At 54.0% G+C, this 14,191-nt stretch overlaps 1 protein-coding gene across 2 annotated transcripts in view; it reads right to left on the bottom strand.

Moving 5' to 3' along the window:
• Positions 1-14,191, bottom strand: part of MAP3K1 (mitogen-activated protein kinase kinase kinase 1) — a 38,991-nt gene that overhangs the window by 11,757 nt on the left and 13,043 nt on the right. The window contains exons 2-11 of one of the 2 annotated variants that reach the window (XM_036408886.2): positions 10,070-10,220; positions 8,363-8,560; positions 7,923-8,117; positions 6,850-6,966; positions 6,368-6,516; positions 5,913-6,034; positions 5,361-5,442; positions 5,075-5,255; positions 2,537-2,809; positions 267-388 (exon numbers count right to left, since the gene is read on the bottom strand). In XM_036408886.2, the coding sequence (XP_036264779.1) occupies positions 267-388; positions 2,537-2,809; positions 5,075-5,255; positions 5,361-5,442; positions 5,913-6,034; positions 6,368-6,516; positions 6,850-6,966; positions 7,923-8,117; positions 8,363-8,560; positions 10,070-10,220 (1,590 nt within the window). Of the gene's footprint in view, positions 1-266; positions 389-2,536; positions 2,810-5,074; positions 5,256-5,360; positions 5,443-5,912; positions 6,035-6,367; positions 6,517-6,849; positions 6,967-7,922; positions 8,124-8,362; positions 8,561-10,069; positions 10,221-14,191 lie in introns of both variants that reach the window. The other variant, XM_045571651.1, reaches the window with a different exon arrangement.

Consider the following 14,191-nt stretch of genomic DNA (forward strand, 5'->3'; position numbering starts at 1 on the left):
TCCTGAAAACGAGGTGAAGCATGTACAGTGACTTCACTGGTCCCTATGCCGTGAGACCCTCCCTAAGATGAGGTCATGCCTGTGGTATGTACACTGCGGGGTCCTTACCAACGGGACTTCAGATGAAATGTCTCGAGGAGACCCCACAGTGAGCTCTGGCAGCTGTGACTCCGCCCAGTCCCCAGAGCCTCACTGAGTCACATGCCTCGGACCTACCCGGGCGAGCCTGACCTACCGGGCGAGCCTGGCCCATCGGGCGGCCTTACCTGTTGGCGTCTGCGCACTTGACCAGGATGGTGTCCACGACCGGTCGCAGAAGCCGCTGCAGCTTGATCCTCTCAGCCAGGCTGTGGCAGGGCGTGTACACGAGCATGGCCCGCAGGGTTTTCTGAGGATGGAACGGAAGGGAAGGGAAGGTCAGTTCAACTACGTCTGAGGAACATCCGGGCATCGCGCTCCTGACGCAATATGAGCAGCAGAACGAGCGGTGACAGGAATAGATGACAATCGCCATAAAACAATGACTGCAAACTCCATGGTAGGAAGGAGCTCTGAGCTATTTCTGCATCTTTTTAAAGTCTGATTAGTTTCAAAGTAAAAAGTCAAAAAAAGATTAAGAAAAAAAAAAAGACAGGAGCCACCCTGAGGGAGCTCCCCAGCCACAGCAGGAGGAACCAAGCCACAGCTGACGGCGACGGGCAGCTCAGGACACTGCGGGCACGGGCACGGTGTGGGCTGTGACGGCTGTCGGCCACGTGGCCTTGCTTAGGTCTGCGCGTGCCCTGTGGTTTCATGGGGGAGTGTCATTTTTGAGGAGACAGTCCCAGCTTTAGAGAAGTGGCAGAATGCTGCATGTAGGAGTGGGAGGCGGAAGGTTCCCGGTCAGGAGTCCCCTTGTTCACTGAGCAGACACACGACCTCTAAAGGATCAGCACAGGACCCAGCGCCCTGACTGACCAGTTCCATGCTCCTGCACACCTGCAGCTCTCAGCCACTCAGGACACAGCTGACCGAGAAGAGCCAGCCAGGCAGGCGTGGGCTGAGCGTCACGTGTGCCTGAGGTTCGTTCTGGAATCAGTGGGAAGAGGCCAGAAGTTGGGCCAGGAACTCGGGTCTGTCTTCTGCGCTGTGCTGGGCCTTACAGAGGCCACGGGAAACGCCTGGGAGACCCACTAGGAGGTGATGCTCCTCCTCAGATTATATAGACGGACTCCCGATGGCTACATTGAAGCCCCCGGCCCTGACCCTGCGGACCCAGCGAGCCCCATGTGACTGTGTTCCTTGGTTTTAAGTGAACACGGCTCCTTTCTCAAGGAACTTTTCACAGCCCCGCCCACCCGCCACGGACATGTGCCAGGATATGCTGCGAAGGCAACAGATACCCTGACAGTCTCCAAGCCGAGATAGCGAAATGATGCTCCAGGCAGAGCGGTGGCTCGTCTGTGCTCAGCACTCCTATGCTGCACTCCGCGCGGTGACATCGCTGTCACAGGTGGGAGAGCTGGACTGGGAGCCCTGTGGTCACACCAGCAGGTGGCACCCCAGGACGGAGCCGTGTCCCTACCACCTTGGCCACAGTCCAGACTGCCCAGGTCAGCCCAGTAACTAGCTGCTCATCACCGTGTGCTACGTGGAGGCTAACGCACGAGACCACTCAATTCTGGACCCAAAAGCAGGTTCAGAACCACCGTGGGCACTGCTCAACCAGAGGTGCCTTAGGCACAGTGATTGAGGAGGGTCGGGAAGAGACCGCCAGTGGGAGCAAAAAAAGAAATAGTTTTCAAACCAAACTGGGTAGGAATTCTCCTGCCGCAGTGGTTCTGCACTGGGGGCATCGTGACCTCAGGACTTCAACAGACCCCCGGTGTCCTGAGGGGGAGAAAGGGTGCTCCCAGGACCAAGGGTGGAGGCCAGGGGTGCGGCTGAGCATCCTACCTGCACAGGACAGCCCTGACCCAACGAAGGAGCTACGTGGCTCAATAGTGCTGAGGCTGAGAACCTGCGCCCAACCTGCTCTCCACGCAGGAGAAGGTCAGACAGATCTGCACAGCCTCACCACGCCATCCACGCACGGAGATTTCTCACGGCATGAGCCAGGAAAACAAGGCGGCCATGGTCTCACTCACGGGCCCTCATCTGTGAGAACACTCCTGAGTCCACAGTGCTCACTAAGTCCATCCCCTCAATGGCTACTCATACACATTTAATGAGTAACCAGTCGCTCTGCTGGCACCCCACCAAGTCCTGTGAGCTGGGTTACGTGTGAAGTAAGGAGAATGTAAAGCTGTGGACAGCGAGACGTGGCTGCCCAGGAAAGAGAGTGAGCAGTCTGCAGGAAAGCCCAGCAGGGTAACAGTGGAGCCCGGTGGAGGGGTTAAATGGAAATGGCAACTTCCTGGGATTATGGAATGAAGACAAAATTGGGATTGTCTCAGTTCAATTAGATGATGTGTTACTGGGTCTTAAAAATGCCATCTAGGAACAATGTAAAACCAGCCACCCGTCCCGAGGCGAGGTTAGGGAGGGAGCTACTTACTAAAGCAGCAACGTACACTTTGTAGACAGGGTCGCCGCAGACCATGGACAGCACGCTGCAGCAGGCCCCCACCACGTCGCCCGTGGGCGGGGAAGGCGCGCTGCTGGCCCCGGCCCCCGGGCTGCTCCGGCCCCCGCCCCCCGAGTGCCCGGTGCTCTCCCCGTGGGCCAGCAGCAGTGCCCCGCTGACGTCGTGGGAGAGTCGCCGCAGAGCCATCTCGCGGATGTTCCAGTTTCTAGAAAACAAGCAGCCAACGAGCTCCGTCCCAAACACCTGCAACCAAACACAGAGCTTCAGTAGGGAGAAAGGAGCGGCTGGAAAACTGGCATTTCTTCCTACATGCATGTACACGTATGTGTGTGCTTTAAACTGCAGAGTGAGGAAGGGAGAGGGAGGGATAGAAACATCACTGATGAGGGAGCATCATGGATCGGCTGTCTCCTGCACGTCCCACACTGGGGATTGAACCTGCAACCTGGGGATGTGCCCTAACCGGGAATTGAACCCTGACCTCCCGATTCATAGGTTGACGTTCAACCACTGATCCACACCAGATGATGGATTTGGCATTTCTTAAACCTTCACTGCACCACAGTTTCAAATATGTCCAGCCACTTAAAAACCATAAGAAGGAAACAAAAACAAAAAAACAAAACAAAACCATAAGAAGGAATCTGCCGGGTGGCTCAGTCAGAGCATCATCCTGTGCACTAAAAGGCTCAAAAAAAAAAAGAAAAAAATAAATAAAAAGAAAAAAATATATATGTATATATATATATCTGAAATCAATTAAAAAATCATAAGGAATTTTAGCCTCAAGTTGAACTGTAATTATCAGCTGCTGTGAACTCAAGAGTGACCTCCAGTGAGTGGATGGGCACACACGCGTGTCACACTTATTTCTGTGCTCCTCTGCTGACACAGCAACACGGCAGGGCAGACCTTAGCTCCATGTTTGCGTTGTGGGAGTTTACAGAGAAAAACAAGATCAAGAGAAGCCACCTCCAGAAAGACACTAGGGTGGGAGTAGGAGGGGCCTCGTACTACAGTTGACTGGTGAGTTACGGGCTTTTACTTGAATTCTGTCTTGTACAAAAAATAGCTAAACTAGACAAAACAGGCGGGAAACCAGTGAGTGAAAAATCAAGACAAAAAAAAAGTTCGTTTTCATTCAAACCAGCCGAGGGGGATGCAGCACCTGGGTGAAGGTGTGTGTCACCACCCGTGAAGCCATTGGGAACCCGGGAGAAGGGGACCGGGTCTCGAGATGATGGCCAATCAGCTACAGGCAAACTTCACACCTATGGTAACTTACATGGGCAGTTTCTAAATATCAGAGATGAAGAGACAATTCTGGGAAAACAAATGATGTATTTACCTGTGTGTTTGTTTTAAAGTGATATAAAAGCGAACAAATTGACTAGAAATAGGGAACTGATTCTGCGCCCGGCGTATTAGCGTATGGCTAAGCCCCAGTTCTGTCTCCCAGGATCTTCTTCCTAAGAAGCTGGGAACATACAGCTCGTCCAACCTAGAGCTTCTGCAAACTAACCAGACCTCGGCCTGGAATCGCCCATGTCTCCGTGTCGAAGCCAGAGCTCTCCTGAGGACTCAGGAAGGGGCAGGCAAGGGCCTATGCACATGCCATGTACGAACCAGGCAAAAGAAAAGACGCGTTCACTAAGTCTGCAAATTCATCTGACTCACATGAGGTTGCTAACACACTGAGAACAGAAAATTCAAAAGCTGCAGGATATGCAAGGAGAAAGGAAAGAAATCCTAATGGTGTAGCAGGCGTCTTCAAACTACGGCCCGCGGGCCACATGCGGCCCGCAGAGGAGTCTGATCCGGCCCGCCAGGTTTTTTGGGCAGTGAGCGCAGCCGAGGTGTTACAGTAGGAATTAGTAGTTCATATAGTCCGGCCCTCCAGCTCTCTGAGGGACCGTGATCTGGCCCCCACTTTAAAAAGTTTGAGGACCCCTGGTGTACAGGCTTGATGAAGTACTGTGCCTGTTTACACATTTAAGAGCAGGAAACAGATCTTAACAGATTATCAGAAATTTCACTCCTGTCTCCTGAAGGTACTGTCTGCTTTGGATTCTATTTAAACATAACGGACTGAACAACCAAGAAACCGAAAACTCCCAACGACTGAGGACAAAAAGCATGCGTCGGCAGAGAAAGTGGAGGAAGGAGACCCTTCCTAAAAAATGGCCAAGACGAGAGATACCACCTCTCGGCTCCCACACTCGGCAGCAAAGCACCGGCTATAGCAGGCAGCACAAGGGAAGAGCCGAGTTCCAATGGTAACAAGGACAGACCAGGACGAGCCCAGCGGGATGGACTGAGCACTGGCAGGAGGGCCCTGAGGCTGCTGCCTGGCCTGGGCAATCGTCTGTCTCTCGTCAGACAGGCGTTTCTGGAGACGCTGAAGCTGACCTCCGTGAAGGCACGGCACCGTCACCAGGGGACTGAATGTCCCCAGGGCACAGCAAGCCCTTCCTGACTGCCCAGCACCTGGGAGACCCGCGGGCTCACCTGGACCCAGGGCTCAGCCAGGTCTCTGTAGGCAGCGGGGATGTGCTGAGCCCCGTAGTGCGTGAGGCCGGAGCTGCTTTCCGGGTCCCTGTGCTGCGGTCCCACCAGTGGAGGCTGTGCTGGGGGCGGCGGGGCCGCCCGCAGGGAGGACGGGGAATCCGCGGGGCTTGACAGCTCGTGACTAAGTGAAAAAGCAACAACTTGCTGAGGTAACTGACAGGTGCAAATCACCCCAGAGAACACTGCAGTTTTTACCTGATGCATCCAGCCATTCCCTGGAACTCACCTGTAGAAATCATGGGACCGCCACTTAGACCTGCAGAGGGGACAGATCAAAGGCTCCCTATTTCTTCGACATTCTTCTGCCCCTGAGAAAAAATATACCTTATTACTCATTATTATCAGGAGTAACTGCAGTGGCTAGTCCAGGGTGCACAGACGGAGGGGACCTAGGAGGACAATGTGATGGAGTACTGACCCAAAAGCAGGCAAGGCAGCAGGGAAGTGCCATGCCGTTAGTGAGCACACAGGCTTTGTTGCTGTCTTTCAAACCGTCTGCCACTCAGCGCCCTGGCCTGTCTTTCCCACCCTCGCTCCGAGGTTGGTCTGTGACCTGTCCGTGCCCCTGCCCCTGCATGTGTGCCTTCCAGATCACAGCTGCGCTTCCTCTCCGTCTGGCCCTCACGCGAGACTACATCTCTTCACTGCTACAGCTCATCTGGGATGGCCCCTAACCTCCAGGTGCCAAAAACCTGGCAGGTGTCCTAACCACAACCACCGTCAGAGGAGGGGAGGGAGGACAGTGGACAGGAGGGGCGAGGGCAGTGGCGCCACCTACAGATGGACATGCAGTGGTGGTGCAGCTTGTTGCGGCAGCCGTCCTCACACACGGTCAGGCTCTCCTCGTCCAGCATGCCCAGCAGGCAGATGGGGCACAGCTGCTCCTCCTCATCCTTGAGGCTGCAGGGGCAAGAGGGCAGGGGCCAGAGGGCAGCGTCAGCTGGGAGAGGGGGCCGAGCCAGCGCCACAGGCACGTGGCCTCAGAGTGCGACTGAGGAGCCCCCGTGCAATGGCTCTTTCTCCTGTCCTCTCTTCCTTCAGACGCACGCATGCGAAAGTGCAGGCCATGGTGTGAGCTAGCTTTTAAGACTGCACCCGAAATTCTGCCTGGCACCTTCTGAATAAACCAACAGCTGTGACCACACGCGCACACGCCAAACGTGTACGGGCCACGCTGGTGTCAATGTCCTTGCCCAGTGGACAGAGTGTTTCCAGTGCCTGAACAGTACCCACCTGCTCTCCCCACTGGCCGTGGCCACGCTCGGCGAGGACAGCGTGTGGGAGCTGGACATGCGGGACACAAACTTCTGGATGGTGCTCCGAGAGGGAGCTTTGATCCTCGAGCTACGCCTGCTGTGATATTTCTGGAACAAACTCTCAACCTACCATTGAAGAAATAGTAACAATGATATTTGTGCCATAATATACACAGGAACAGTCCTAGAGGCTGAACTATTTGTGTTTCGTTTCAAAGTTCTTCATGAAGCCATCTAAGAGCTTCAGAACGAAGAATACACACAGCTTACTACAGACAGTGTCACTACAGCCGGCAGTGTTTACTGGTTTTTAGACTAATTCATCAACGGATTACAAGAGAACTATTTATTTTCACAACCTACTCAATGACAGCTTAAATTGAGAGCTTACGGAAAATTTTTAGAAACAGATCATAAAAATTTGTTGACAGTTTTACTCTAGCATTTAATTAAAATTACCTCAAAATTCTTTAAAGTTTTCCTCCATAGCATTGGGTCGGAAGGTTCCAGCTGAAACACGCGGAGCATGACGAACAGCAGGTGGATGCAGAACGCGCCACGCCCACAGCTGCAGTTCTGCGGGGACACCGGGAAGTGCTCTCAAAGGCTCAGCGAGCACTTCTTAGAGAGTATCTCCAAGTTTATTGTACTCAAGTTTCTACTAGCTAATATGCAAGAAAGTCTACAGCTATCTCCACAAATCTCTGATTTCTGGTAAATCTATTAAATAGAACAAATTTGTACTCTAACGTATGTTAAGTCAAGAGTAAAAAACTTCAAAAATACATTAAAAATAGGTATTAGTCCGCCCTTGCTGGTGTTAGAGCATTGGCCCGCCACCAAAGAGTCTTGGGTTTGATTCACGGTCAAGGGCACATACTTGGGTTACAGTTTTGTTTTTTTGTTTTTTTTAATATACTTATTTTTTTAGAGAGGAAGAGAGAAGGATAGAGAGTTAGAAACATCGATGAGAGAGATCAGTTGCCTCTTACACACACCCCCTACTGGGGATGTGCCCGCAACCAAGGTACATGCCCTTTGACCGAAATCGAACCCGGGACCTTTCATTCGGTAGGCTGACACACAATCCATTGAGCCAACTGGTTTCAGCAGGATTACAGCTTTTTTTTAAAAAAAGAATTCTTTATTGTTGAAAGTATTACATATGTCCCGCTTTTTATCCCTTTGACCCTTCCAACCTTTCCCCAGACGCCACACTTCCTCCACCCCCACCTTCACTACCCTATTGTCTGTATCCATGGGTTATGCATATGAATTGCAGGTTTGATCCTCAGCCCCAGTCAGGGTGTGTGCGGAAGGTAACCAATGATGTCTCTCTCTTACATCAATGTTTCTCCCCCGCTTTCCACTCTCTCTTAAAATCAATGGGAAAATATCCTTGGGTGAGGATAAAAAAGCGTTTATTAACCCAAATATATTTAAAACTCACGGGTTAGTTTACTAAATTTCAGAAAGCTGTCGTGCATAAACCTGAGTGGTGGCAGTCGGAATAAAGACCCTGCAGGACCCACCTGCGGCCCGATGAACACGCGGTACTTGTTGTCCGGGCTGTCGCCTCCGATCAGGAAGGAGTTGGGGCCGATCTGCTGCAGCAGGTAGAGCCGGGCCCGCATCACCTTGTTCACGCGGCGGCTGGTCTCCTCGGGGCTGTATGGCGAGAAGCCGTCGGGGGACGGGGCTCTGCGTGGCGGTGTGGTCCTCCCGCTCTGAAACTTCACAGCATCGGCGTGTGTTAGGAAAATGGCTTACTTCTCCAAAGCAACAATACCCCAGCACGTCATATCAGCCGGCACGTGGCACTTTATATTCTGAAGAAAAACCTCCATGTTTGATGCAACCGGACAGAATGCATGTCCAACGCACCTGAGCCCTACCGCTCTCCCACGTGACGGTCTGTTACATACGAGTCTGAGGGTCACAGAAACAACATGCTTGCTAAACATGAACTTACTGGCACCGGAGATGCTCGCTTCCTCCTCACTCCTGGGGACTCGGCCTTCACAGGGCGCCCAGCCGGAGAGCCGCCGGGGGATGGGCTGCGGCGGCCTTTGGGAGCTGGGCCCGTGCCCGCCTGGGCCTCTCCTGGCACCTCAGCTGCCACGTTATTCATTTCAGATCCATCTCCTTTAACAGGGATTGGCTTCACCACCTAAACGGAATGCCAATATTCCGATTACTTAAAAACCTAAGTAAATCTGAACATAAACCAGTGAGCTTTACTGTACATGTAACAGCAGCTCATCGCTTTCACTTGGCATGATTTCAACCACGAAGGCCAGATGTTTCCCCCACAGATGTCAGTCTTTCAGGCTTGCTCACTGGTTCACACGCTATTACATGTCCTTCTGGAACGGTATCACGCTGATCATGCAGTATTCAAAATCAATGTGAAACAAGCACTACAGCTTCTACAGGGAATTCACTCAGCCAGACCGAAGCAGGGTTTTCTTTTTGGAAATGCCATTGGGCATAACGTAAAGAATAAAATACTCCGACTGGTTCCTGGAAACCGTGTGTGCTATCTGGGGCAAGGTCACATTACAGCCGGTGGCTCAGGAGAAAAGCTGAGCCGTCAGTCTCCGAAGGGGACGCAGTTTACCAAATCTGCTGTCCCTGCACCTGCACTTTCAGACCCTGCCCGGCCAAGAGCGAGCACTGACCCTGCCACCTCAGGCCAGTCCCGGCTCAGCCGGCCGCCCACTCTCTCTCCTCTGTTCACTGCCAGAGCATCTGCAATGCAGCCGGTGTGACCGAGGGATGGAATTCTTACTTTTATTCATGTTTAAAGTTAAACGGGCACATGGGGTGAATCCAGCGCTAGTTAAATCATTGGGCAGGGCTGTGGTGGAGGCGTTTCCAATACCAAATGAATGGTTTGCTCAGTAACTTTCATGATTCTAGCCACGTCCCCGTCCCTTGACACGCACATATCCGTGCACGCACACATACACACACAAACACACACAGACACGCACACGCCTCTCCAATGGCATCTGTTCATAAAGAAGGAGCAGACACCATGGTGTGCACTGGGCCTGGGTCACTGAGCACTGGGACCCTGCACCCTCCACAAGGCGTAAGCAGCACATCTCAGATCTGAGGGGCAGGCCTGTCCCATTCTGCTGTGTGTAGCTTTCCTGCGCTCACAGATGCGCTTTTTACAAACGAAGGCGACGCCGCCCCTGCAGAAAGATCACGGCTGCTCCACTGGGGTGGTTGGAACCGGCCCCCCACGTCTCTGAGGCCCGCCTGCGCTTTAGAGGAAAAGCCATGGCCCCTCCGAACTGAGGCTCTGGGCTGTGGTCCCCAACCTAGACATCCTTTTACTTCGTCTCAAATCCAAATCTACTTCGTTTTTTCTGATTTCCTGGAAGATTTCTGTTATTAAGACCCTTGGATCCTACCTTAGAGATAAAGCATCAGAAGAAAACTTGAAAGATTGCTTTTTTTTAAAGTTCTAAGACCAGTATAACACTAAGGATTTTAGGTGCTGGCAGTAGAGGGCAGTGCTGCCCAAGCATTCCGGCCACCAGCCCATGCATGCCGTGACTCAGTGAACAGGGTGAGCTGAGGGTTCTCAGCAGCTACAAGAGCAAGGAAACCGCCTGTGCACTGGACAGAAGACACACCAGCTCCCTCCGCCCTGCGGCCCACTCACCACCGGGCCCCTGCGGCTCCTGCGCTCCAGCCACTCGTGCCGCCAGGCGGGCATGCAAGTGGCCTTCAGCCTCTCTCGGATCACGCGCTCCTCCGGCCGGTCCTCCATCCTGTGCAGCCCCCGCAGCGTGTCCTTGCTCTCCATCTCCGGCCTGCAGCAGGCGGGCAGAAGTTGACTGGTGAGAACAAGTAAAGCGACAGTTTATACTTTACACAGACATGTAACTAGGAAGGTCACGGCTACCGCCCGGGCATTCAGAGGGCATGCGCACATCACCGTGGCCCGAGTCCTGCTAGGGCTGCCTGGTAGCACAGCTTCACGCCTCTAACCAGGAAGGCCCCTACCCATCCTGCTCGCCAGCCCTCACCCAGGGAAACTCCGACATGCTCAAGCAGAACCTACGAGTCCTCGCTAACTGATGTTTCTTTTTCTTTCTTTCTTTTTTTAAATATATTTTATTGATTGACTTTATCAGAGAAGAAAGGAGAGTTAGAAACATTGATGAGAGAGAATCATTGATCAGCTGCCTCTTGCACACCTGCTACTGGGGATATGCCTGCAACCCAGGTACATGCCCTTGACTGGAATCGAACTCAGGACCTTTCAATCCACAAGCTGACACACTATCCACTGAGCCAAACCAGTTTCGGCCTGATGTGTTCTCTATATATATATTTTAATATATTTTATTGATTTTGTACAGAGAGGAAGGGAGAGAGAGAGTTAGAAACATCGATGAGAGAGAGTCATCGATCAGCTGCCTCTTGCACACCCCCCACTGGGGATATGCCCGCAATCAAGGTACATGCCCTTGACCGGAATTGAACCCGGGACCCTTCAGTCCCCAAGCCGACGCTCTATCCATTGAGCCAAACCGGTCTCGGCTTTTAAAAAATATTTTTTAAAATATATTTTATTGATTTTTTACAGAGAGGAAGGGAGAGAGAGATAAACATCGACCAGCTGCCTCCTGCACACCCCCAACAGGGAATGTGCCCACAACCAATGTACATGCCCTTGACCGGAATCGAACCTGGGACCTTTCAGTCCGCAGACAGACGCTCTATCCACTGAGCCAAACCGGTTTCAGCCTGATGTGTTTCCTAATGGTTCATCCTCAACTTGGGAACTCTTCGTCAACCTTCAGTGGCGAGAGAGACACGATGTGTCTAAGGGATCGGGTGATGGGCACAGGGGATACGCACTTCTCCCTCCCAGCAGCCCCCCAGGCAGCACTGCTCGGGCCTGGGTCCGGGAACTGTGGCAGGGACACAGCTGGTGTGTGTGTGTGTGTGTGTGTGTGTGTGTGTGTGTGTGTGGAACCTGGACCGAAGCCGGTGGGCTCAAGTCAGGGTGGTGGCTGTCACACAGCCGTTTAACTCATCATTTGCCTGTCCCTTTGGGGCATACAAAGAATTCCAAAGAAAACAGGAAGACTGTTCGAAAGACTTTCCTGCTTCTAAATTAGCGCATGGACAAGCGCTCAACAATCTCTGTGCAGACACAACAACAGGAAGTTCACAAAAGGCGGGGAGTCACCGCCCAAGGCAGTGGCTTCAGAAAGGCGGACCGCCCAGCGGACGGACAAGCTGAAACTGGCGTGGACACCACACCCAGGCCGTGCTCCTGCCCGAGACCAGCTAAACAGAGACCAGACACCCTCGGCCCCAGAAGCACATCCAGCAGCGGCCCCGCCCCCCAGGCATCGCAGCGGCTCCATTTCAGCCTCGCCCGCAGGCTGTGCGTGTGTCCAGGCGGGTATAAGATGCACCACGCGGACAGCCTTCCTCAGTGGCCGAGACTCCCCATAAACCCAAGTGTGCTCACAGGTGAACATGAAACCACCCTCTAACAAGCGGGAACTGACCCCGGGCACCGACGGAGCTGGGAGACAGGTGAGTTCTCGTGCATCCATGGGGACAGACGTGTGAGCGGCTGGTCAGGACGATGCTAAGACCTGCCAGAGGAAGAGGGGCCTCGGGACCACCACATACTCAGCCAGCTTGCTGGGGGGGGGGGGGCGCGGGGGAGAGTGATGAGGGGATGACGGAGACGCTGCAGTGAGAACCCTACTTCCTGAACGGCAGTCGGGCACCTTGTCGCCGTAAGCACAAGCACACATCAGCTGAACCGGCATGTGGCCAGGTGTGTGATAGTCGACGCTCCACGAATTCACTGACACGTCCCAAGTTAGGGACCAAAATCTGAGGGGACTGTTTATGCGACAAGTAGAAGCGGTCAGAACTGGATGCTGGTTTTGTGAGTTTGTAGGAGGCACTGTGTCACCAATCAGATGACAGCAAGAGAAGGACCGGCAAGCCCCATGGGCCAAAGCCACCAGCTGTCCAGGAGTGTTACTCCTCACACTCGACCGTTTTCAGAAAGGCTGAGACTCACCTGGGACTCCAGCTCAGGGATCTGCTTCCGGGGCCGCAGCCACCAGGGCGCTATCTGTGCTCTCGGACATTCGGAGCTAAACCTCCCGTGGCTGACTTTTCCTTTGCTGTGTCTTTATACTTGACAAGAAGCCTCAGAAACCTCTGGAAAACAGGCGTGTGAGCAGCCTCTTCCTAATCTCCGAACACAGATGGGACGTGGTGAGTGAGAAGGATGCAGTCTGTCAAAGTATTTGCTAAATGTATTTCCTTTCAACAACCCCTTTGGTGCTGCTCGGCAAGCCCGGCTGGGATGTGTAGGAGGAGTGACACATAAACATGGGGGAGCGGGGGTAAGACTCCCTCCACCATGCAGGCAGGGGGCGGGGCAGGCTGCAGACACCGGCCCAGGACCCTCCCTTGCGCCCCTCTGGCTCAGCTAGTCAGCAGCATCGGGAGAAAACCCAGAGAAGAAATCCACGTGGCAGTTGTGCGTCTCAACACAGACCTCTCGGCTTCTTCAGCGTGAAGGCACCAAGAACCACCAAGACAGACAGCCCGCAGCCCATCCTGAGAGATGGGCATCGGCAGAGGCACTGACCTGTCACCAAGACACTGCCGAGCCACTCCCTCTGCCCAGGACTCAGGTCTGCGGTGCAGACAGAAGCCAGCCAAACCCACCTGACAGCTGCTTCCTCTTACAGTCTGGACACCCCGAGGAGAGCCCAGAGCGAGGAACGGAGAGGGCTCTGTCACTCGTGGAGATCGACCGCACAACCGGCCTCTGTTTAAGAAACACGCTCGGCCTGCAGAGCCTAATGAACGAGGAAGGGGAGGCGGGAGCAGTGGAGCCTGCGCCGAAGTGAGCCACACACCACACGTGTGCCGATGAACTGCCGCTCAGGCCTTGTGAAGTTCCCTGTGAAACCACGTGTATTCGCCAGGACTCAGCGCTCACCTCTCCCTGACACTCCATCTTCTCACCGAGAACTCCCAAAGCGCCCACAGGTCCTGGGGGCAGGGATGGGGGTCTGCAACCCAGGAACCTCCCAGGCGACCTGAAGCCCAGCTGTGGGGACAGCATCCGTCCCAGGAGATCCTGACCAGCGTCCTGTGCTCCCACCCCGCCAGGTCCCGGAATGACTGTGCCCAGCTGGGCTCCCCGTGCCTGCTCCCCAAGCAACAGGACACCCGTGAGCACTTGGAGTGGGAGGAGGAAGGGGACGGGGACGGCTTCTGGCAGGCAAGGTGCCAGCTCCCGCTTCTGCTCCGATGCTGTCGGCACAACTGGTTTGGAGACACAAACTCCCCCTAAGACACCTGCCACCTGGCTGACCCCTGGGAGGGCCCAGGAGGGAGCCAACTGCTCTGGCACGTTTGGCGTGCACGACAGTGCAGACCTGGACACAAGAATGCAAGTGCACCGCATCCCCATGGAGGGAGGATAGCAACCTTCCCTCGCTAGGTGGCGCCCTTCCCCCGAGGATGGAAGGAAAGGAAATGCACGTGGGCACTGACCTGAGACTCAACGCAGCAGGCACTGCCTCCTGTGGCTCCACCATCCTCGCTCCCGCAGTGTTCACAGCTGTGCCCATTCCTCCCCCCGAGACCAAAGCCACGACTGAGGAGCACCAGCACAGACGGGTTTACGGTAACCCGGCAGCTCTGACCCTGACTCGCCTGGTCTGTGCTTCAAGACCCAGTGAATTCTGTCATAAAAGAACAACGCGAATGCGAGTGGGCAAGT

This window comes from Pipistrellus kuhlii, unplaced genomic scaffold, assembly GCF_014108245.1.
Source record: "Pipistrellus kuhlii isolate mPipKuh1 unplaced genomic scaffold, mPipKuh1.p scaffold_m20_p_4, whole genome shotgun sequence".
NCBI classification, from domain to species: domain Eukaryota; kingdom Metazoa; phylum Chordata; class Mammalia; order Chiroptera; family Vespertilionidae; genus Pipistrellus; species Pipistrellus kuhlii.